Here is a 22,494-nt window from a genome sequence, read left to right as displayed (position 1 = left end):
GACATCCTCTGTTTGCAGGAAACGTGGTGCACCAGTAAACCCAGCGTTGATGGCTTTGTTTGTTACAGCTTGGAAGCTGCAGAATCTAGACACGGTAGAGCAAAGGGTGGTTTGCTTTTTTTGTTGTCCGTGCACTTAACGGTAGGAACACACTCACAAATTCTGTGGGTTAAAGAAAAAGATGGTCATGAGGTGGTGTTAATACATTTTTATAACAACATTTTTAATAATACCTGACATCTAGTTATTGAGGAGCTAGAAAAAGCACTCGTGAAGCTTGTAGCCGAAGTAAAATGTTCTTTTAATATCATTTGGTTAGGTGATTTTAATCTTTCCATTTGTCCCTTGTCACTTTCTAGGGCTTGTGGAGTGTTAGATAATAGTGATAATAACATATCACATTTTCCGCATAATGCCTATGGTGACGCTATTAATAATATCATGGCAACATATGATTTAGAGCTACTGCAACCTGGTAAGGATGCGGATGGCCAAATTATTCCCACTTATACAGGAAGGAATTTTAACTCCCTCATCGATCATGTTATGGCGTCATCTTTTATTGCGCCAAATTTTTCGACCTCAGTAATCCAGGACCCTACACTTAGTGATCACAACCGTATTGTTATGGAAACTGAGTTATGGAAGTGTAGTAGACAGCAGGTGACCAGAAGTTTGTGTAACATTGAGCCGTACAGGCGAAATGGAACACGGTTAAGATGGAAAGGGGAAAAATCGGCAATTGTAATGAGCATGATCATATCCAAATCCTTGGTTGAAATTGAAGGCATACTGAATATGGGAAGTACATCTACTGTTATCATGGACAATTTTATTAAAATTAATAAAACTATTGAGGATGTTTTTACTAATAGCAGGAATGTCAAGTCCTCTCAGGGAAAGGGTTGGTTTGATCATGCATGTACCGCTATCTTAACTCGATTGAAACAGGCCCTAGGAGTTAGACCAAGGGACAAAATTCTGGTTGATCGCCTGAGATCTGAATATAAATTGGCATTGTCGAGAAGAAAGGAGTTACAACAAGAAGCGTGGGATAACCTAACGCGGGCGGCAGAAATCTCAGATAACTGCCTTTTTTGGTCTACAGTAAATTCTCCTTTTCTTAGGGATGATAAAGCACCACACCTTGTATCCAATGTTCATAGCGAGGCCTGGATCTCCCATTTTTCAGCCATATTCCAAGGAACAGGTTTTACTGATGTCGAACCAAGAATTTGGCCCATAGTTCCTCTAGACATTACCCTCTTAGAAGTTCAAAACAGCATCAAGTCTAGCAAGGGGGGAAAAGCGCAGGGTCCAGATGGAGTACCCATCGACGTCTATAAGACAGTCCCACGGTTGTGGGGACCCATACTTACACTGGCACTGAATGCAACCGTAACAACCCAGATTCCACCTACGTGGGGTGATTCCATCATTGTCCCTATATATAAGAAAGGGGACAAGGCGGCAGCTAGTAATTCTCGCCCGATCAGTTTGCTCGACTCCTCAGTAAAAATTATGAGCAGGGTGCTGTTGTTTAGGCTGGAAGAGTGGGCGGAAGAAAATGAGATCTTGGCAAACTCCCAATATGGTTTTAGAAAGGGGCGAGGAACACTTTATCAATGCCTGAACTTAGATCTAATTATCGGAAAGTACACCAGGGCCAAGCCAGGCACTTTATATCTTTGCTTTGCCGATCTAAGCAGTGCATTTGATCTTGTGGACCATTCCATCTTATGGCCAGTCCTGTTGGAACTCGGCGCACCAGAGGCTATCATTTTCTTCCTAGCAAGATTATATGATAGAATGCAAACTTGTGTGCGTTTCGGTGTAGGAGGGGAGTGTACCCCAAATTTTGAAGTAAAACGCGGGATAAGACAGGGCTGTGTCCTAGCCCCTTTTTTGTTTACTCTATTTATTAATGCGGTCGATATGGTCCTGAAAACAGTCAAAGCAGATGCTCCCCAGATTGGCGGAACAGGTGTCCCAGTTCTGCTTTATGCAGATGATGCTGTGCTCCTGTCCCGGACCCCAATAGGTCTGCAGCGACTGATGGACCAGTTTTCAGATTTTATCAGCAAACGGAGGCTAGTCATTAATAAGAGTAAAACTCACACTATGATTTGTGGTGCTAGAGCCAAGAAAAATCACGCCTTTTTTATAGATGGGGTGAAAGTTCAGGATGTGGATAAATTCGGTTATCTGGGCTTCCTCTTTTCTCATGATGGTTGTTGGTCTCATGATTTAATGAATGTTAGGTCCAAAATGAAGAAAAGTGACTATGGTATTTTTAAATTTGCCACTAAGATCGGCGATAGAAGAATCAGTGACATGATCCAAATATATAATGCGAGGAGTGTTTCCATCGCATTATATGGGGCGGGTTTGTGGGGCTATACTAACACTGACTCCTTGCAAAGGGAGGAGAATTGTTTTGTTAAAAAATTGCTTTGTGTTCCCACATCAACCTCCACTGATTTGATCCATAGGGAAGTTGGGGGTTGCCCACTTAAGTGACCTGATTTTGTTTAGGCCACTAATGGTATGGCGTGCCATCTGGATTAAGGAAGAGAGCCTTTAACCAGTCTGTTATTGGGGATTGCCTTAAACTGGATAATTTTTTGAAGATACCATGGCTCAAATATATTGTGGATAGTTTTCAAACTATATATGGACTCAATATAGTGGTAGATCCAGGTTCTGCTAGAAACTATTCAAAGTCAGACATGAAACAAATTGTCATGATGTATAGAGCCCACAAACATGTAGCATCAAGTGGTCGCCTCACTTCAGTTATTCTGTATAATAAATATATGCAAAGTGAGGGCTTCCAATTGTACTTGAGCCAGGTAACCAAACCAGCTCATAGGTTTGTTCTGACTAGACTTAGACTCGGGTTGGCCCATGGGTTGGTGGCTTTCCCACAATTAAAAAAGCATCCTGTTGGACCATGCCCATGTGATGGTCACTCGAAACAGAGCACCCTGCACTTTATGCTAATTTGTACTCTTTTTATGAACTTGAGGATTGTTTATCTAAAACCAATTTTTTAAAAATATGCAATTTTTAATGTGGAGGATGCCATGAAACTGATTTATGAATTGAATTCTCCGGACAAATGTTTTTATATTGCCATGTTTTTATGTAAGTCAATGCAGCTTAGGAAAAGCATGATCTTTTAATTTTGTTATATCTGTACAATTGTGTAATCATTTTGCTTATGTGCTTTTATGGTCATTGTTCTTTTAATGCACCGAATAAAGCTTCATGAAATGAAAAATGAAAAATGACTACCTTTCTAAACACAAACATCTTAAAGTTAGTTGTATGAGTTAAGTACTGTAAACATCATTAATGTTTGATTCCACTTTGAGAATTCTCAATGGTTAAAATACAGATTTTGTTGAGCCCTATTAAAACAAATCCCAAATACTTACCCATATGTCCTGCTTCTCTGTAATTGGGAAATTTGAATACAAATCTATCATTTCTGGAGTCCTATACATTGGTGTAGTGTTTCTTGTAATCTGTTAGAAGAAGACAAGTAGAAATAAGTGTCAAATATTTAATAGAGTTTATTCCATTGGCAATAAATAAAAGGATGCAAGTCACGTTTATTCTGAAACAGGATGTTCTTGAGAACAGTATTCAAAAATGTTTTTGATTAATGTTAGTTATGGGCATCAGGCTACTACAGAGTTGCAATTGCATGACTATGGCAGCTATAAAACAATAGTTACCCCGAAATCGGTCCCAGGATGATTGTTTCCAGTCCAGGGAGGACCTGGCCTGGCAGTTCAGGCTGGTCTGTCCTCATTAGGCACAGGGTCAAGACTGATTTGCATATGACTGGGTCCAAACTGGGGTGCCGAAGTTAGCTAAAGAACGATGATGAATTCAACCCAGATCTGTGACTGGAGAGGAGGTCTGAAAAGTTTCAGCACTCTGTCCATCATCTCCTTGTGTTTGCATCAAACCACAGTTACCACAATTCGTATAAAGGTTTCAATTACACTATTAGTTTGAGATGCACTATGAGCAGGGAAGTTCTTCCTTGTGCAACTCACCAGTGATACTCACTTCAAACACCAAATGGGCACTGGAACAGATGTGAAATCGACAGTAAATTGGGAGCATGACTGATTCAAAAGTGTAGGGTACAAACGTGTTGTTCCTACGTCAAACCTAGCTTATCCAAGTAAATACACAACAAGCATTTTCAATGCAATAGGTCTCGCATTTGCGAGAGTTTAAGCTATTGGCATTGTAAATGATAATGCCTTTTATTTATGTTTTAAAAACCAACATGTATAAATAAAAGGCATTGCCATTTACAATGCTATGAAAGAACACAGTCCGTCATCAGTCACGTTAAAAGACTAAAGCTATGATGACTTACTACCATATAACAAACATTACAAGTAATACGACGTTGTCACTCTAAGATGCCTCTTATCTCAGTACACTGCAAATCGAACTACTGCTTGGAAAATTGTAACTTGAAAATAATGAAGAAACGTAATAAACCACACTACAGTATAACCCATATGGAGACAATCACCACCAACAGACAATGTAACTCAAAGACAAACACCAAAGCACCATGAAGTAGACCTTTGAGACAAGTACCAATCTTTGCTTTCTATACTCAAACCTTATATGAAACAGAGAACTGGATGAGGGACCATTTGACGTACTCCAGATAAGCAAAATATTACCTCATGCTTTATAATTTAAACAGTCCTACAAGGTGGAATGATACACCAAACAGCCAATAGCATTAGGTGAGAAAGCTATATATCTCTGATCAAAGCAAAGCCCAAGTCAGTACATTTTAAATAATTGGCAACAAAAGGTAACACTGGGTAATCGTTATAGATGCACTGTCAAGCCAGACCGAAACAAGCAAAATTGATTAGTATGTAAATATGTTTACATTCATAGCGCCATGTTTGTTGGTGTATGTCAGCGGCTTCTCCGGTGTTTTTTATAACGCGCTTTGTTTAGGGAATGTCTCTTCAAGACCTTTCCAGGGGATTAATGCAGGTCACAGGAGATGCACACGTGTTCCCACGGGGGCAGGTTTAATTGGGAAATGGGCTGTGGTTGCCGACGCCATGCTCACGGCCCAGCACTGCCTCCAGCCATCTACACACTCACTCACACCGACAATAAACAAAGGGAGGAAAGAGAGGCTGGGGTCTGTGTCATGTCAAGTTTTGAAGATGTACAAGAGTGGAAGATGGTAACGTTTCAAAACACAAACAAGAGTGGATTTGTGCCAGTCAGGCTCAAACGCAGGGATACATCACTGAAAAGGCAAGCTGTCCACAAAAGAATTTCTTATACAACGGGCACACGCAGGGATCTGTGGTTGCCCCATGGCGGGTGCGAGACAAACTAGCAAACCACACGTTTTCGGCATATACAGATAATAGCACCAATTTCCGCTTTTTTCTGTACTTAGAGCATTGCACACGCAATGGAAAAATAAAAAATACAACAATACAAAGTTTAAAAAAAAAACAAAGTATGCACAGCTGGTTTCACCTGACACTGCGAACTAGAGATTTCTAGCATTACAAAAAACAAAGGAAAAACATGTGTATTGTTCCTAACTCCAGGTTGCTTATTAGTGCGACGTGCACTCAAATACATTTACTGTAACAACATATGTTTAAGATGTAAGGGGAGGGGTCGCATCTCAGGTGAAACCCACCTGAGCCAGCGATGCAGGACCGGAGGACGCACTGTGTGTTTTTAAAATAAGAGATACACCCCTTCATTGAACAGGGAAATGTAGCTGAGTGTGCAGAAAAACATAACCAAGACGGAGGGAGATTCGAGGCACAGCAATTTAAACACCAGACCAGTAACATTGTTACCTTAGCTTACGTTTTACAATATCACCCCAACTCAATGCAATAACAGAGACAACATAAACGTCCTGGGAAGAGCGACCGCGTAAACCTGGACAAGCCTGTGAGTGGTGCGCACGCCACAGCGAGACATGTGGATTCAATTATCGTACCCGTGTCTGGGCACGATAATTGAAACCACATGGCGGCGGTCCGGGTAACCGACACCAATAGGCCATGGGCGGAGCAATACGCCCGCCTTTGGCCAATTGCATGCTGTCTTTGGTAAAAAGACGCACGCAAAGGCCAATAGCGTGGGCCAAAAGGAAAAGCACACGCACAAGCGTATGCGTTTCCTAGGTTAGTTTTGAAACCCCCTACAAGAAGTCTCTCGGTGCGCGAGCAATGCTGTGCACTGCAACGCTAGGTGCGAGACCTAAAAAGTATGTCCCTGCGGGTACTATCACCTTAAAACTGTGCTGTATAAGATGAAGGAATGCCTAAGTACTGAAATTACAGCTCCCAGTCTGATTCAGAGGCATTGTATAGTGGAGCAGCAAATGAATGAGTAGGTTAGGAAGCACTGCAGACAGGCTCATTCTGTGACCCGAGAGGAAGTTGATGTCTACAGATACAGGAAGAGTGGCATTTACAGACTACGACTGGCGGAAAGTCCCGACTTCTCCTCAAGAGGCTCCCGCTGCTGCCTGATTCCAAGCTATACAGTTAAGTATCTACATCAAGTTTATCATACAAGGGATTAGGTGTGAAAGATGGGGGAAGCACCCTTCTTGCTGAAGTTATGGATACAAATAAGGAATATGCTACTTACCAGTATGCATCTGTTCTTGGCATGTAGGGCTGCTGACATTCATTTCTGTGCATAGATCGCCGCCTAGTGTTGGGTCCGGATGATTGCACATTGTTGTCCTGGAAGAGTCTTCGAAGTACCACGAGATAGGTGTCTCCTCCCTCGGACTACAGTGCGCATGGGCATCCTCTCCATCCTCAGATTGTTTTTCGCCATTGTGGCAGAGACGGAGTATAGTAAAGTAGGAGATGTCCATGCAAGAAAGAATGAATGCTACAGCTGCGACAGGCACCGGGGAGGAGGGTGGGCGATATGAATGTCAGCAGCCCTACATGCCAAGAACAGATGCATACTGGTAAGTAGCATATTCCGTTCGAGGCATGTGGGCTGCTGAATTCATATCTGTGCATAGAATGTATAGCAGTCTCTCCCTAGCAGTGGCTACCTGTGCCAGCTGCAGCAGTCTGAAAAAGAGTTTTTAGAACAGCCTGTCCTACAGCAGCTTGCTGTTTTGAATGTACATCTACACAGTAGTGTTTTGTGAAGGTTTGTATGGTAGACCATATGGCTGCTCTACATATTTCCTCTAGAGGAATGTTTCCCAGGAAAGCCATAGATGCCCCTAGTCTGCGTGTAGAATGCGCTCTTGGGGGAACTGTTAAGGTGAGTTTTGCTTTTTGATAACATATTTGAATGCACTTAACGATCCATCTGGCTAACCCGGATTTTGAAATTGGGTTCCCTTTGTGTTGTGGTGAAAAGGCAACAAACAATTGTCTAGTTTTCCTAAAATCTTTAGTTCTGTCATTGTAGTACAGAAGAGCTCTTTTGACATCTAGTGTATGTAGTGCTCTTTCAGGTACTGACTGTGGATTTGGAAAGAACACAGTTCTATTGTCTGATTGATATGAAAGTGCGATACCACCTTTGGCATGAATTCAGGGTTTGTTCTAAGCACCACCCTATTTGCATGTACTTGGATAAATGGCTCTTGAATAGTTAGGGCTTGCAGCTCGCTAACTCTTCTAAGCGAAGTAATCACTACCAGAAAAGCCACCTTCCATGTTAGAAATTGTAATTCACAGGAATGTAACGGCTCAAATGGTGGTCCCATCAGTCTGGTTAAAACAATGTTTAGGTTCCAGACTGGTGAAGGTGGGTGTTTTGGAGGAATTTTATTTATTTTATTTATCTAAACTTGTATTGCGCACAGCTACCCTCAATGGGTTTCCCGGCGCCAGGGACAGACAAGAGAAGAAAGCAAGCAAAAAGCCCAAACAGAACAAACAGTGCAGAAGGATCAATTAAACAAAAGAGTCTTTAATTTTTTCCGAAATGAGAGGAGATCAGTCTCGGCTTTCAGAGCCGGCGGAAGAGCATTCCACATCCTTGGACCAAGATAGGAAAACGAGCGGCCGCCCATTTTGGCCAATTTAATTCTAGGGACCAAGAGATTGCCACTGGTGGAGGATCTTAAAGTACGACCAGGCTCATAGACTTGAACCAGGTTCTGCAGGTATTTAGGAGCAGAGCCCTGCCGAATTTTGAAAAGAAGACATAAGGTTTTAAATTTTACGCGGTTCGGGACCTTAAGCCAATGAAGGTCACACAGAGCCTTGGCTGCAGAAGATCTCCAGGGTACATTACACAATAAACGAGCTGATGAGTTTTGCACCACCTGGAGTTTGTTTATTGTGGCCTTATCGGCCCCAAGATAAAGCACATTCCCATAGTCGATGCGGGAGATCACAAGAGCCTGGACGACAGTTCTCCGAGTAGAGCAAGGTAACATCCATAAGATCTTCTGCAACCATCTTAAGATGGAGAAACAGATTGCAGCGACCTTTGTTACCTGCTGTCTCATTGAGAGCTTATCGTCAATAAGAAAGCCGAGGTTGCGGGCTACGGGGGTTGGATTCGGCAGAGGACCCATGTCGCAGGGCCAATGTCGAGGGCCCCACAGATCTTTATTTTTGCCCAAAATAACAACCTCGGTCTTATCACCGTTGAGCTTGAGCAGATGGTCGTGCATCCAGGCAGCAACGCGTGATAGACCAGACTTCAAAGCAGAGACCTCGTGGCCCTCACTGCTAGAGAGAGAGAACACTATCTGCGTGTCGTCAGCATACGAATAGATTGTTAGGCCGGCGTCCTCCACGATGGTGGCAAGGGGTCTGATATAGATATTAAACAGCAAAGGGCTGAGAATCGACCCCTGGGGGACGCCGTATGCTGATGAGTTGACAGCAGATTCAGCTTCTGTCGAAAATACCTTAAAGGTGCGTCCGCTTAAAAAGGAGGCAATCCAGGCCAGCGCAGATCCAGCAACACCAAGGGAGCGGAGAGAGTCAAGAAGGATGGAATGAGACACGGTATCGAACGCTGCACTCAAATCCAAAAGGATGAGTGCAAAGGTCTCCCCGCGATCGATACCGTGCCGAAGCCTCTCAGTCACCCCAAGGAGTGCGGATTAAGTGGAATAATGTGCGCGAAACCCGGATTGGGACGGATGGAGATATCCCACATTTTCGACAAATGAATTAAGCTGGGTGTTCACATGTCGTTCTAAAATTTTAGAACATGCAGGCAGCAGGGATATGGGCCTAAAATTTGCTAGGTTTGTGATGTCAGCGCCGGTCTTCTTCAACAAGGGAACGACCATAGCATGTTTCCACTCCTGTGCCATCGTAGACTTTATAAGAGAGGTATTCAAAAGTCTCATTAGGACTCTCCGTGGCTCGAGGTCCAACAGTTTTAAAATTTTCATAGGGACAGGGTCCCGAGGGGAGCCTGACCTGATACTATTTAGGCACGATAAAAAGGTAGTGTCATCAAACAAAGACCAGTCGTTGATGATCGTTGAAGGGAGGGGAGGACTCCCAGAAGTAACCACCAGTGAGGACTCAGCAGATGGGGGGGAGGTAGACAAAAATTCATGAATACGCTCCACCTTAGAAATAAAGAAATCAGCAATGGCATCACACTGTGGTTTGTCCAAAGCCGGAGGAGAAGGTACCGTGTCTGCTCCTGTTAGCTTCTTTATCATTGTGAAAAGAGTCCGCGGACAATTCTGGGCTTGAGTGATCGTAGATGCCGTAAAAGTGGCCTTGGCCAGTTTACAGTTGACATGATATCTCTTTAGTGCCTCTTTATAAGCTGCCTTACTGGGGATTGAATAGAAACACCTCCATTTTCTTTCTGCACTTGGCTCGTTGTGATTTTAGCTCCTCTGAGAACCAAGGTGCGGGAGGATAAAGAGATCTGTGATTCTTAGATATGGGAGGGAGAAGTGCAGTTACAGCATCCCTTAGCCACTGGGACACTGCAGCATTAGATTCTAATCCAGACTTTTCCAAAGTCGGGATAGATTCAGAAAGGTGTTGATTAAATGCCACCATATTAAGCTTGTCCCACCGATAAGAAAGCTTGCTCTTACCAGCACAAGGCTTAGCATTAGATGAACAAAGAGGTAACACAAAATGTACCGCAAAATGGTCAGTCCATTCTAGTGGGCGGGCCCTTTGGGAGCAGTCATAGGGTAAGTTAGAAATGATTGGGTCTAACAGGTGACCTGCTGAACGGGTAGCCCCAGAGTTTCGAAGTGAAAGATTGAAAACTTCGAGATCTGACAGTAACGACTGACTGAGGGTACCTTCAGCGTCCTCAAGATGGATGTTGAGGTCACCAAGAATGGTGAAATTAGCCGATTTAAGTAATATAGGGGATATCATATCGGCCAAAGACGATATCCAAAGGCCTGCACTGCCCGGAGGGCGATATATTAGAAGACCAGTAAGCGTTAGTTGAGGGCCAATCGTTCACTTGAATAGAGCGGCCTCACATCCAGGGAGGGAAAACGACTCCAACTTACATTGGTAGATGGATTTAAAAATAATAGCGACCCCCCCACCCTTCCCGGAAGCCCTGTTCTGACGTACCATCACATAGCCATTAGGAACGGCTAAAGCAATGTCAGGTCCAGAGCTTTCGTGAAGCCAGGTCTCGGTTAAAAACAAAGCGTCTGGTGACTCTTCGTTTATGAAATCAAACAAATTTCATTTGTTTTTAGGGAGCGATCTGCAGTTAATACTCCAAAATTGGAGAGGAAGGATTGATTTGTTTGAGTCCCTCCATAAATGCTTTAATTGCCGGCACTCGAAACAGCGAAAGATGCTGTCTGTTTTGAAGATAAGCTGCTATGGCAGCTAAGTGTATTCGTATAGATGAATAAGCTAAATTGCAACGATGTAAGTGCAAAAGATAGCAAATGATGTTTTGTGTTGAAGCATCTAATGGGTTTATGTCATTTTTATTACAATAAATGACAAAACGCTTCAACTTTGAAGCGTAACATGCTCTGGTAGCAGGTTTTCTTGCCTCTTTGATAATATTCATGCAGTCTGGAGGTAAGTTTAGGTACCCAAACTCTTGGACTTCAGGAGCCAGATTGCAAGGTTCAGCTGTTGCGGATCTGGGTGCTGTATGTCTCCATGGCTCTGCGTTAGAAGAGCGGGTGTTAGATGGAGTCTTTGATGAGGCACCACGGAGAGTTCTAGAAATGTTGTGTACCACGGTTGCCTCGCCCATGTTGGAGCAACTAGGATTAGTGTCATTGGATGCTGGCGTAGTTTGCGTGCCACCAGCGGTATTAGTGGTGCTGGTGGAAAAGCGTACGCAAATCTGCCTGACCAGTTCATCCATATCGCATTCCCCTGCGACTGCGGATGTGGTAACCTGGCGGCAAAGTACTGGCATTTTGCGTTTTCCTTTGTGGCGAACAGGTCTATGTCTGGTTGTCCCCACTGTTGGAAGTATGGTTGTAGCACTTTGGGATGAATCTCCCACTCGTGCATCTGTTGACTGTCTGCTGAGCAGATCCGCTATTTGATTGTGTTTGCCTGGGAGGTGTTCCGCCATGAGAAAAATGTTTCTTTGAATGGCCCACTTCCACATGCTTTGAGCTAGGTGTGATAGTTGTGGAGAGTGTGTTCCTCCCTGTTTCTGTATGTAATACATTGCTGTCATGTTGTCCGTCCGGATCAACACAGTCTTGTTGCACAGATGTATTTTGAATGCTTTCAGTGCTAGAAAAACTGCCATCAATTCTAGTAAGTTGATGTGCATTTTCTTTTGTTATGTTGTCCATAGGCCTTGCACTGTGTACTGCAGGACATGGGATCCCCATCCTAACAGGGATGCGTCCGCCGCCATGACTATTTGTGGTACAGGCTCTTGGAACAGTTGACCTTTGCAAAGGTTTTGTGGATTCCACCAATGCAGAGAGTTGTATGCAAGACTGGTTACCAACACTAGGTCTTTCAATTGTCCTTGAGCCTGGTTCCATTGTTGTGCTAGGCACTGTTGTAGGGGACGCATGTGTAGTCGTGAGTGAGGGACTATGAATATGCACGAAGCCATCATGCCTATGAGTTGCATAAACACTCGTGCAGGGAGCGAGTGTAGCGGCTTGAACTTTTGGATGAGCATTTGCATACTGTTGATCCTTGCTGTGCTTGGGTATGCTTTTGCTGCTAGAGTATCTACTGTTGCTCCCAGGTACTGCTGTACATGGGACGGCTGTAGGTGAGATTTTGGGTAGTTCAGCGAGAAGCCTAGATTGTGTAGGGGATGAAGGGTGTGACACATGTGGCTGGCACATTGCTGGGCCGACTTTGCATGTATTAGCCAGTCGTCCAGGTATGGGTAGACATGAATATGCGGTCTTCTTAGATGTGCAGCTACTGTCGCTAGGCATTTTGTGAACACCCGTGGGGCTGTTGTCATACCAAAAGGAAGGACTTTGAATTGGTAGTGCTGACCTTGTATTGTGAATCTGAGATACTTCCTGTGAGCCGGGTGTATAGGTATATGGAAGTATGCATCTTTGAGGTTTAAAGTTGCGAGGAAGTCTCCTTGCTGTAGCAGTGGTAAGACCTGTTGTAGAGTGAGCATATGGAAATGCTCTGATAGAATGTATTGATTTAGGGGCATGAGGTCCAATATTGGTCTGAGAGACCCGGCTTTTTTGGGGATTAGGAAGTATAGAGAGTATACCCCTGTACCCTGATGTTGTATTGGTACTGGTTCTAGGGCTCCTTTTTGCAGCATACTGATAACCTCTTGCTGCAATAGGTTGAGATGTTCGGTGGACATAGAACGGTGTACGGGTGGTATGTTGGGTGGTGTGGAGATGAGCTCTAGGTAATAGCCATTTTGCATAATTTGTATTACCCACCTGTCCGTGGTGATGTTTTGCCAGGCAGGTAGGAACTGTTGTAGTCGTCCCCCGACCGGTGTTGTATGGTCTGGGGGTAGCGACAAGAAGTCACTGCTTGGTGTTGGTAGAGGATCTGGTGGTATTACCTCCTCTCCCTCTGCCCTTGTTGCTATTGCCTCGGTAACCACCTCTATTATTGTTTTTGTTGTAGGTGGTTTGCGTGTTCCCTTTGTAGTTTGAGCTTTGCTGTGACAAGGTACCTCTTGTAGCTCCTCTGTAATTGGAGCGACGAAAGGAGCCCCTATGTTGTTGGGACTGTAAGGCTCCCATCGACTTAGCAGTCTCAGTGTCCTTCTTCATTTTGTCCAGAATGTTGTCAACAGCTGGACCAAACAAGAAATCTGGATTCACTGGCTGATTTAATATAGTGGCCTGAACTTCATTTTTGAAGCCTGAGATGCGAAGCCACGCCTGTCTTCTGAGCATGACGCTGGTGTTAATTGACCTGGCAGCTGTATCTGCAACGTCTAAGGCACATTTAATGGAGGCATTAGTTATTCATTTTCCCTCCTCTATTAGGTCCTCAGCCTGTTCTTTGTAAGGATCAGGTAAATGCTGGAGAAGTGTCTCTAAGGTGTCATAGAGTGCCCTGCCGTACCTAGCTAGCAGGGCTTGCGTATTTGCAATACGCCATTTGTTTGCTGCTTGTGCAGCTACCCTTTTGCCTGAAGCCTCAAGAATTTTCGACTCTTTGTCTGGAGGAGGAGCTTCTCCTGTTGTTTGAGAGTTTGCGCGTTTATGTGCATTGGATACAACCAATAAATCCAGAGGCAGTTGCCCCTTAATATATGTGGGGTCTAATGGTGCTGGCCTGTATTTCCTCTCTATTCTCTATTCTTGGTTCCTTAAATATGTCTCCTGCATGTTTAAGTACCCCTTTCAACATAGGTAATGTTTTTACAGACCTTTCTGATGTAGCAAAGGTGTCAAAAAGGAAATCTTCCTCAATGGGGTCTGCGTGCATCTCTACATTGTGATGGAGGGCTGCTCTATCTATTAGTGCATTAAATGCAGCCGTATCCTCTGTAGGGGAAGGCTTAGCAGGGTATGCAGGTGTATCTGGAATGGGTGTAGAGCTATAAGGGTCTACTGAGTCTACCCATGGCTGTGGCTGGGTGTCTGGGTCAGGCTCTACTGGGTAAATGTATTCTTCATTGTATTCATGAAGCACCTCTTCATCTGAGTGTGTAGGTGAATTTGTGTATGGGTTAGGCATATCTGGGTTGATAAGCTCAAATAGAATAGGGGAAGTAGCACAGTCCCTTTTGTTCTTTAGTGGGATAGTATAGGAGTCCTTACTGGATACTGGTCTGACTTTCCTTTTGTAGACCGTAACTTTGCCAGTATTAGGGTCAATATAGAGTTTTGACTGTTCCTCTGCTGAGGGGTCTGGGTACAAGATCTCCTCTTCAGCAGTTTTTGTATTTTGTACTGATGCCTTTGTTTTTAATTGTTTTGGTCCGACACTGTTTTTCGGGTCGGCCAGTCTTGACGTTACAAGAGTTTTTTGTGTTTTCTCAATGTGAGTTGGAAGTCCAAATTTAATTGGTCCCAAAGGCTTCGGCAGTCCAACAGTGTGTTTGGGCTGTGTTGGTTTCTTTGAAGCTGATGTTTTGATCGGTTCGATGTTTCTAGTAGGCTCAATCGTCCCCTTTTGAAGTTGAGGCGTCTTCGAAAGCTGTTGTTTCGGAACGATGCCTTGACTTTTTGGCTCGATGCCCATCTTTGGATTTATTGGCTTCGGCTCGATATTTTTCGATGGAACTACTTTTGGCTTGTCGACTTTGTTTCGGTTCGACAGCACTTTTGGGATCGAGGCCTTCTTGAAGAACCCCTTTTGTTTTATTTGAAGTCGGAGCCGATTTGATCGGCTCGACGGCCTTCGGTTTCGGAGTTTGTATAGGCGAGTTGGCTTTCGGCTCGGCGACCTTTCTGTTCGACTCCGATGGGTCTACGTAGTTCGGTCCGAAGACGGTACTGTCTATCAGTTTCGGTTTTGGTTCCACTGTTTTTGGTTTCGATACCAACAGTTTTTGCTGTTGTTTATGAGATGGCTCTTTTTGAATATTCTTAGCCGAGCTGGAGTGCGGGGTTATAGAATCTGTATCGAGATCTTGGCTAAGGCCTTCCAGTGATGCCACGACTTGAGCCTTTGGAACCGATGTAATGTTTTTGTGGGGCGGTGTACTCACGATTCGCCCCGCTTCGTCACTGGAGTCGTCCTCGACAGCTCCAATCCCTTGATCGTCGTCTCCTACCTCGACGAGGTCTTTGTCGTCGTAGTAATCGGATTCATGCTCGGAGTCTTGATCGTACTGTTCCTCCGATTCTTCGGCTTCAACAAGTTCCTCCTCGTCGAAGATATTTTCTGGCTCCGGGGCGGATTGCTGCATTATTAACCTAGCGGCCCTTCGAGTCCTGATAGTCTTTTTGGATCGAAACTGGGCACGGGCTAGGCAGTCGTCTTCGTTATGATCTGGGGATAGACATCTATTACATACAGGGTGTTTGTCTGTATGTGGGAATTTAGCGTTACATTGAGGGCATCTTTTGAAAGGAGTCTGTTCCATCGACGACCGGTGCACGTGGCATGGAGAAGGCCCTGCGGCCCGATTCGACGTCCGTAGCTTGATAACTCAAAACAAAGTTTTTCTACACCGATCGAAACAATACTGACGAACTCTAAGGCCTTTTGGCCTTTTAAAATAATATTTTTCGATTCCGAACTTCGAGTAAAGGAAGGTACATCCGAACCCAATGGCGAGAAAAAACTATCTGAGGATGGAGAGGATGCCCATGCGCATTGTAGCCCGAGGGAGGAGCCACCTATCTCGTGATACTTCGAAGACTCTTCTAGGACAACAATGTGCAATCATCCGGACCCAACACTAGGCGACGATCTATGCACAGATATGAATTCAGCAGCCCACATGCCTCGAACTGCTACTTTCCGTAGCAAATACTGGACTTATGTTTTGTGCATGGATTAAGAGTGGTCTCATTCATTTACACAAGACAATGGGCCTGATTTAAAGTTTGGTGGAGTAACCTCTCCGCCAAGCTGAGGTTCCAGCTGTCTCATTTAGAGCGGGGTATGTCCGCGATGGAGACCACTCAATCTCCGCCGCTGACATACTGGCTTTCAGAAGTTTACAATGTATCCGCCCGCCCTACTTAGAGAGGACAAATGGCCAGTTTTTACTTTTTTACACCGCAATCCACACCATGGCTTTAAGTCATAGTAAAAACATTTTAAGCACAAAAGATATTATATCCTGAGCAATATTTATCCACAGTATTAGGCACAGTCCATAATAAATGTATCCACAAGTGTTCTTTTTCTTCTTCTTTAATTCTCATAAAGCTTCCATTTGGATCCTAGCCAACACATGTTTCGTCTTACAGCGAAGAAAGCCACAGACTTCAAGGCAAAAATCACACAATGTATTCCTTATATCATAATTAATATGTCATCCAGAACGTCAGGTAGAAAGCCAATAAAAACTTATCAAGGGAAAAAATATATACCGCAAGAATAGTAACTAAAAGAATCCACAGTCTCCTGTGCACCACGTATTCACAAAATATTTCCTGGTATTAGTGGATTGGCCTCACACTCATGAAACCGATATAGGGCCTCTGACCGAAAATAGAGAGTACTCTCAAACACGGAGTCTTAAAACATTTTAATCACCCCCATGCCATGGTTAAAACACCCATGGCAACCTCCTTGCCATTACTTTTGAAAATAAAAAATATATACATTGAAAGTGTGCTGTCCAGCATCATCATGTTGATGGAGCCGCACGGCACACATTCAATGCTTTGACCGGAATCGCCATGACAGTGGTTCCTGTCAACATAAGAGATGCCGCTGGGACATGGCTTGTGAAACCATTTTTCCATTGTTGCCAGGAACATTCTTCTTGTGGCTATTAATACTGTCAGTGCTATGAACCGTTTGGCCTTCAATTGCCCCTCTTGAAGATAACCTAATAATGTCATCATATGCACCGGTTCCAGTTAAAGTCCTGTCATCTTATTTATTTCCCTATACATGACTTGCCAAAACGCCTTTATTCCCAGACATGCTTATGTAAAGTGTATACAGTCACCTACTACATGGGGAGCATTGGTTGCAGGTGTAGTTATGTAAACCGAATTTAGACAGCTTGATGGGTGTAAATTACATCTGGTGAATTGTCAGGAACTGTCAGATTGCAGCTACCTGTGCTCCCATATGGCAGAGTAAGACTAGAGCAATTGTAAAATCCAATCGGGTGAATATATGGTATCCCTGCAAATGAAAGACAGACTCCTGTGACCCTTGTAAATAGTTCCTGGGGTTCCCTTTGGTAGTCAATTAAATAACGTGATCAGTCACTCCCCTAAGATGGCCGACGCATTTGACGCACCGTTGCAATGCGGAGATGCGCGGTCTAGTGTACATAGTCAGAACGAGGGCAAGGAACTGCGCACTTCAACGGCGTTCGTTCCTGAGGAAACAGTCGGGTTTCTCGCTCCGCGTCAATATTCCTGACGGGAGTTCTAATAGAAATAATAGTTCGTAGTGAGGAATCTCTTTCCTTTGAGTATACCTCGTGTTCCTTGAGTTTAGAGCATTACTAGAGCATTAGTTTTAGTTTTGAGGAGAATAGGACCAAGTGGGCTGTTGGAAGCAATTCATAGAATTCAAAGCCTGCCTACTCTTTGAACTGCGCTGCTTTTGAATAAGGCAGCTCTGAAGTAATTTACAGCGCCTTTAGTACACGGACTGGGATATTTACAAGGCAGCAGTTGACGGAGGAAACGCTCCCTTGAAGAAGAATACAGAACGTCACAAGACAGCTGAGCTTGGTGCATGAACAGTAAGACTGCAGCGTAACTGAGATAAGCAGCGAACTGGCCTTCCCCTTCCTTCTTGCGCTTGTCCTATCCTTTCCTTCCCTTCTGTACCTTCCTTGAACCTTTTTGCGCGCATTGAAGGATTCCTTTGGCCCAGAGACTGTCTGCTAAGCAAGCTTACATAGCTGTTCCAGAAAGAAACCATTTACTGCAAGAGTGTGAGGTCTTTCAGGTATTTAGAGTACTAAAATATACAGTAGAAGGAGTTTACAAAGAGTAGCAAAGCAGTAACGTTAGTTATTATCTTGCAGTACGAAAAGGCCTCAGCTGAACACTCACATTACATAGAAGAGAAGCAATTACGTTGAAAACCACTGGTAGGACAAGTTTAAACATTTATTATAGAGTGATAAGAAGGTGGGTTGTAGTTGTTGTTTATTCTTTCCCTCATCTGTGTATTAGGCATCTCCATGACAGACGGCTGACGTATTCCCAGAGTCCAGCAGTCAGTGCAGGTGGCAACAGTTTTCAAGGTGTCTCTTCTTTCTTCCACTTCCCCTTTTCCCTTCGGCTGGTGTTCTCAGCTCTAGGAAGCTGGGCCACTGGTTGGAGGGCGATTGGGTCTAGCATCTATACTGCCCCTGCTAAGTATTTGGAGCCCTCCTTGACAGATTGAAGTGCCCACGTAATTGACTTCGCCCGGGCAGTATGGCTGAGGGAATGAATTTGAAGGCATTGGGGAGTTTACTTGAAGAAATTCAAAGAGAGATAGGTGCAGTTCGTGAGGAAAATAAAAATTTGAAACAAGAATTAGTGGCATCTCGGCAGGAGACTAGGGTGTTAGCTCAAAAGGTAGATGGGTTGGCAATGGGGAATCCAGTTCAAAGCACTCCAGCTCCCAGTACTAGTAGCTCTAGCCCAGATCCTAAGGCAATCGCCCAGGTTATTCATTCGGTATCTCCTTTAATTCCCTTAGCAGCCCCAGAGAGGTTTACAGGGGATCCCCAAAAGGCTCAACTCTTCTTAACCCAATGTTCTTTACATTTTATGTGTCGTCCCACCCTTTTCCCGGACGCGCAGTCCAGGGTAGCCTTTATCCTTTCTTATCTGGGAGGAGATGCAGCCAATTGGGCAATGCCTTTGATCAGTGGAGATGATCCCCTTCTTAGTGATTTCGCTCGATTCAAGAATGAATTTCTTAGAATCTTTGACAGGAGAAGGATTTCCCAGGCCACAGATAACGAGCTGCTGGAGTTGCGTCAGGGTTCTAGAGATTTGATTACATACCTCACGCAATTTAATAAACTCATTCTTGAAACCAATTGGCCAGAAGAAAAGAGAGCAGCCTTGTTTTATCGAGGATTGCGAGATGAAATCAAGGACACCTTAGCTCAAGTACCAAATCGTCCGACCGAACTATCTGCATTGGTGGATCTGGTGTTAGAATTGGATTTCCGTAACTCAGAACGTAAAGGAGAGAAGAGGAAAGATTGGAAAGTTAGTTTTCCTCGATTTGATCGGACTCGCACAGAGAAAGGGCCTGGAAGTAATAATGATGTTGAACCTATGCAAATTGGAGCTGTGAGAGGTCCTTTGAGTAAAGAAGAGAAGGAACAGAGACGTCAGAAAAAGCTGTGTTTATATTGCGGTGGCTCTGGCCACTTTGTGAAGGAATGCACAAAGCGACCCAAGATTCCGTTTAAGGGAAACGAGACAAACCATCAGTAGACGGGGTCGCTCTGGTGGTGAAGGAAGATAAGTCGGCTCCTGAACCTCATCTGATTTTGAATACTCTACAAACCATGTCTCCACATGTTATCCTTCATATGACGTTAAAGTTCAGAGAACTTCAGCTTTTTGGAGTGGCCATAATGTTGGACTCGGGAGCCACTGGCAATTTTTGTGACATTAAATATGCTCAGAGAATGGGAATTCGAGCTATCCGTAAAGAAAAACAAGAACCAGTTTGTGCCGTGGACGGAACGAATTTGACCTCCGGCCCCATCACCAGTCATACTGAAGAATTAATGCTGATTCAGTCTGATGGGCACTGGGAGATTTTGCAATTCAATTTAATTGATGCACCGCAGTTTCAATTGATTTTAGGGTTACCATGGTTAACCACCCATAATCCGACCATCGATTGGGAGAATCGAACTGTCAGAATGCAATCCAAATATTGCTTGGAACACTGTTTTGGTCCACAAGAAGAGTTGGAAGAACCTTCGCAAGCCTCTCTTTTGTCGTTTGGAGGTCAGACTATTGGAGCGATCACTTCAGGAGAAATCCCCGCAGAGTATCGAGATTTAGAGGCTGTTTTCTGTGAACAGGAAGCGGAAGTGTTACTGCCTCATCGCTCGTACGATTGTACTATTGATCTTGAGCCTGGGGCCGTCCTTCCTTGTAGTCGGATTTATGCTCTAACGGAAGCAGAAAATGAACATCTCAAAGAGTATTTGGACCGTTACCTGGCTAATGGATTTATCAGACCTTCTCAGTCGCCGGTATCCTCTCCTTTATTTTTCATTCCGAAGAAGCAGGAAGGAAGTTTAAGAACTTGTATCTATTACCGTGCATTGAATCAGGTAACCATTAAGAACAGATATCCGTTACCATTGATTTCTGTTTTGTTGGATCAAATTAAAGAAGCTCAGGTGTTTACTAGGCTTGATCTGCGGGGTGCTTATCACCTTATTCGAATGAAGGAAGGGCATGAATGGAAGACTGCCTTCCGCACCAAATTCGGCCTTTTTGAATACTGTGTGATGCCCTTTGGGTTATGTAATGCGCCTGCAGTTTTTCAACATTTCATTAATGACATCATGGGTGATTTGATTGATAACATGGCCATAATTTACTTGGATGACATTTTGATTTACTCCAAGAATTTGCAAGACCATCCAAAACATGTAAGAGTGGTGTTGGAACGACTTAGGGCCCATCACTTGTTTGTGAAACTGGAGAAATGTGTTTTTCATGTGAATCAAGTGGAATTTTTGGGATTTGTCATCTCTTCTCAAGGAATCACCATGGATCCGGGAAAGGTGCAAGCTGTGGTAAATTGGCCAGCTCCGCAGAACATAAAAGAGATTCAGAGATTCTTGGGTTTCGCCAATTTTTATAGGCGTTTCATTCAAGGATTTTCTCAGTTGATCGCTCCAATCACACGTTTGTTGAAGAAAGGAGTTAAGTTTGATTGGACTTCTGAGGCTGAGAAGGCATTTCTTGATCTGAAGAAGAAATTTGTGTCCGCTCCTATTCTGCAACATGCTGATCCGGCAGAACCTTTTTTTGTGGAAGCTGATGCCTCAGATCAAGCCATTGGAGGTGTTCTTTCGCAGCGGCATGTGAAAACTGGGCAACTTCATCCGGTGGCTTATCGCTCCAGAAAATTAAATGCGGCTGAATTAAACTACACAATTACTGAAAAAGAATTACTGGCAGTGAAAGATGCTTTCGAAGATTGGAGACATTATTTGCTGGGGGCCAAACACACAGTGACAGTATTTTCAGATCATAAAAATCTCCAGTTCCTAAGGACTGCAAAGACCTTAACACCACGGCAGTTACGATGGTCTTTATACTTTGCGGATTTTGATTTCGTCATCACTTACCGTCCAGGTCCTAAAAAATGGGAAGGCCGATGCCTTATCCCGTTTGAATACAGAAGAATGTGAACATCCGGTGGAACCTCAACCAATCATTCCTGAAGACAAGATTATTTGTACTCTTTCCTTAGACAATTTTCAGGAAGAGGTCCGAAAGAGCTTGACTCCAGAAGAAATTCAGAAGTGGGTCTCACTTGGCAAAGAAAGACGTTGTCATCAGCAATTACCTTATTTTAAGGAAACTCTGTATCTTCCCACGTCAACTCTACAGCAGAAAGCGTTACAAAGTTGTCATGATCATCCTTTAGCTGGACACAAAGGAATTTCCAAAACTCTGGATTTGGTGCAGCGTTATTTTTGGTGGCCTGGGTTGTCCGCTCATGTCAAACAATATGTGCAATCTTGTGAGCTATGTGCACGAAGCAAACCCAGTCGTCAGGCTCCACAAGGATTGTTACAACCTCTCCCCACCCCTACCCATCCTTGGCATACCATTTCTATGGACCTTATTGTGGATTTGCCTGCGAGTAAGGGATTTGATACCATTTTAGTGATTGTGGATACTTTCACGAAGATGAGTCACTTTATTCCTCTGTCTGGCACCCCTACAGCTTCAGAGTTAGCCCGAGTTTTCAGTGAAAGTGTAGTCAGGATGCATGGAGTTCCTAAAATTGTAGTGTCAGACCGAGGACCTCAGTTTATTTCCCATTTCTGGTGAGCTTACTTAAAAGGTTTGGGAATTGTGAATAGATTGTCTACCAGTTACCATCCAGAGTCTGACGGTCAGACGGAGAGAATCAATCAGGAATTAGAGCAGTACCTCCGTCTGTTCCTCATGGATCGGGGTGGTGATTGGTCAGATTGGTTGTGGATGGCAGCGTTTGCTTGTAACAATGCAAAGAGTGCCTCTACAGGGTACTCTCCGTTGTATTTGAACTTGGGTCGTCACCCAAAACCCTTTGTAACTCAAGAAGATTTGGAGGTACCTGCAGTTAAAAATATGATTTCAGACAAACACCTTTCATAAGTTGGCAGAACACAATTTGATAAAAGCTAAGACCTCATATAAGAAATGTGCAGACAAGCATAGAC

General features: G+C 43.9%; 1 protein-coding gene across 1 annotated transcript in view; it reads right to left on the bottom strand.

Moving 5' to 3' along the window:
* The window catches only part of GAK (cyclin G associated kinase), a 1,786,158-nt gene that overhangs the window by 1,276,066 nt on the left and 487,598 nt on the right, over window positions 1–22,494 (bottom strand). The window contains exon 7 of the mRNA XM_078676333.1: window positions 3,441–3,530. Coding sequence (XP_078532459.1) covers window positions 3,441–3,530 — 90 coding nt within the window. The remainder of the gene's footprint in view (window positions 1–3,440; window positions 3,531–22,494) is intronic.

The sequence above is a fragment of the Lissotriton helveticus genome, chromosome 2_1 (assembly GCF_964261635.1).
Source record: "Lissotriton helveticus chromosome 2_1, aLisHel1.1, whole genome shotgun sequence".
NCBI classification, from domain to species: Eukaryota; Metazoa; Chordata; class Amphibia; order Caudata; family Salamandridae; genus Lissotriton; species Lissotriton helveticus.
Note: the sequence above shows the minus strand (reverse complement) of the source record. Positions and strands in the feature narration are given on the sequence as shown.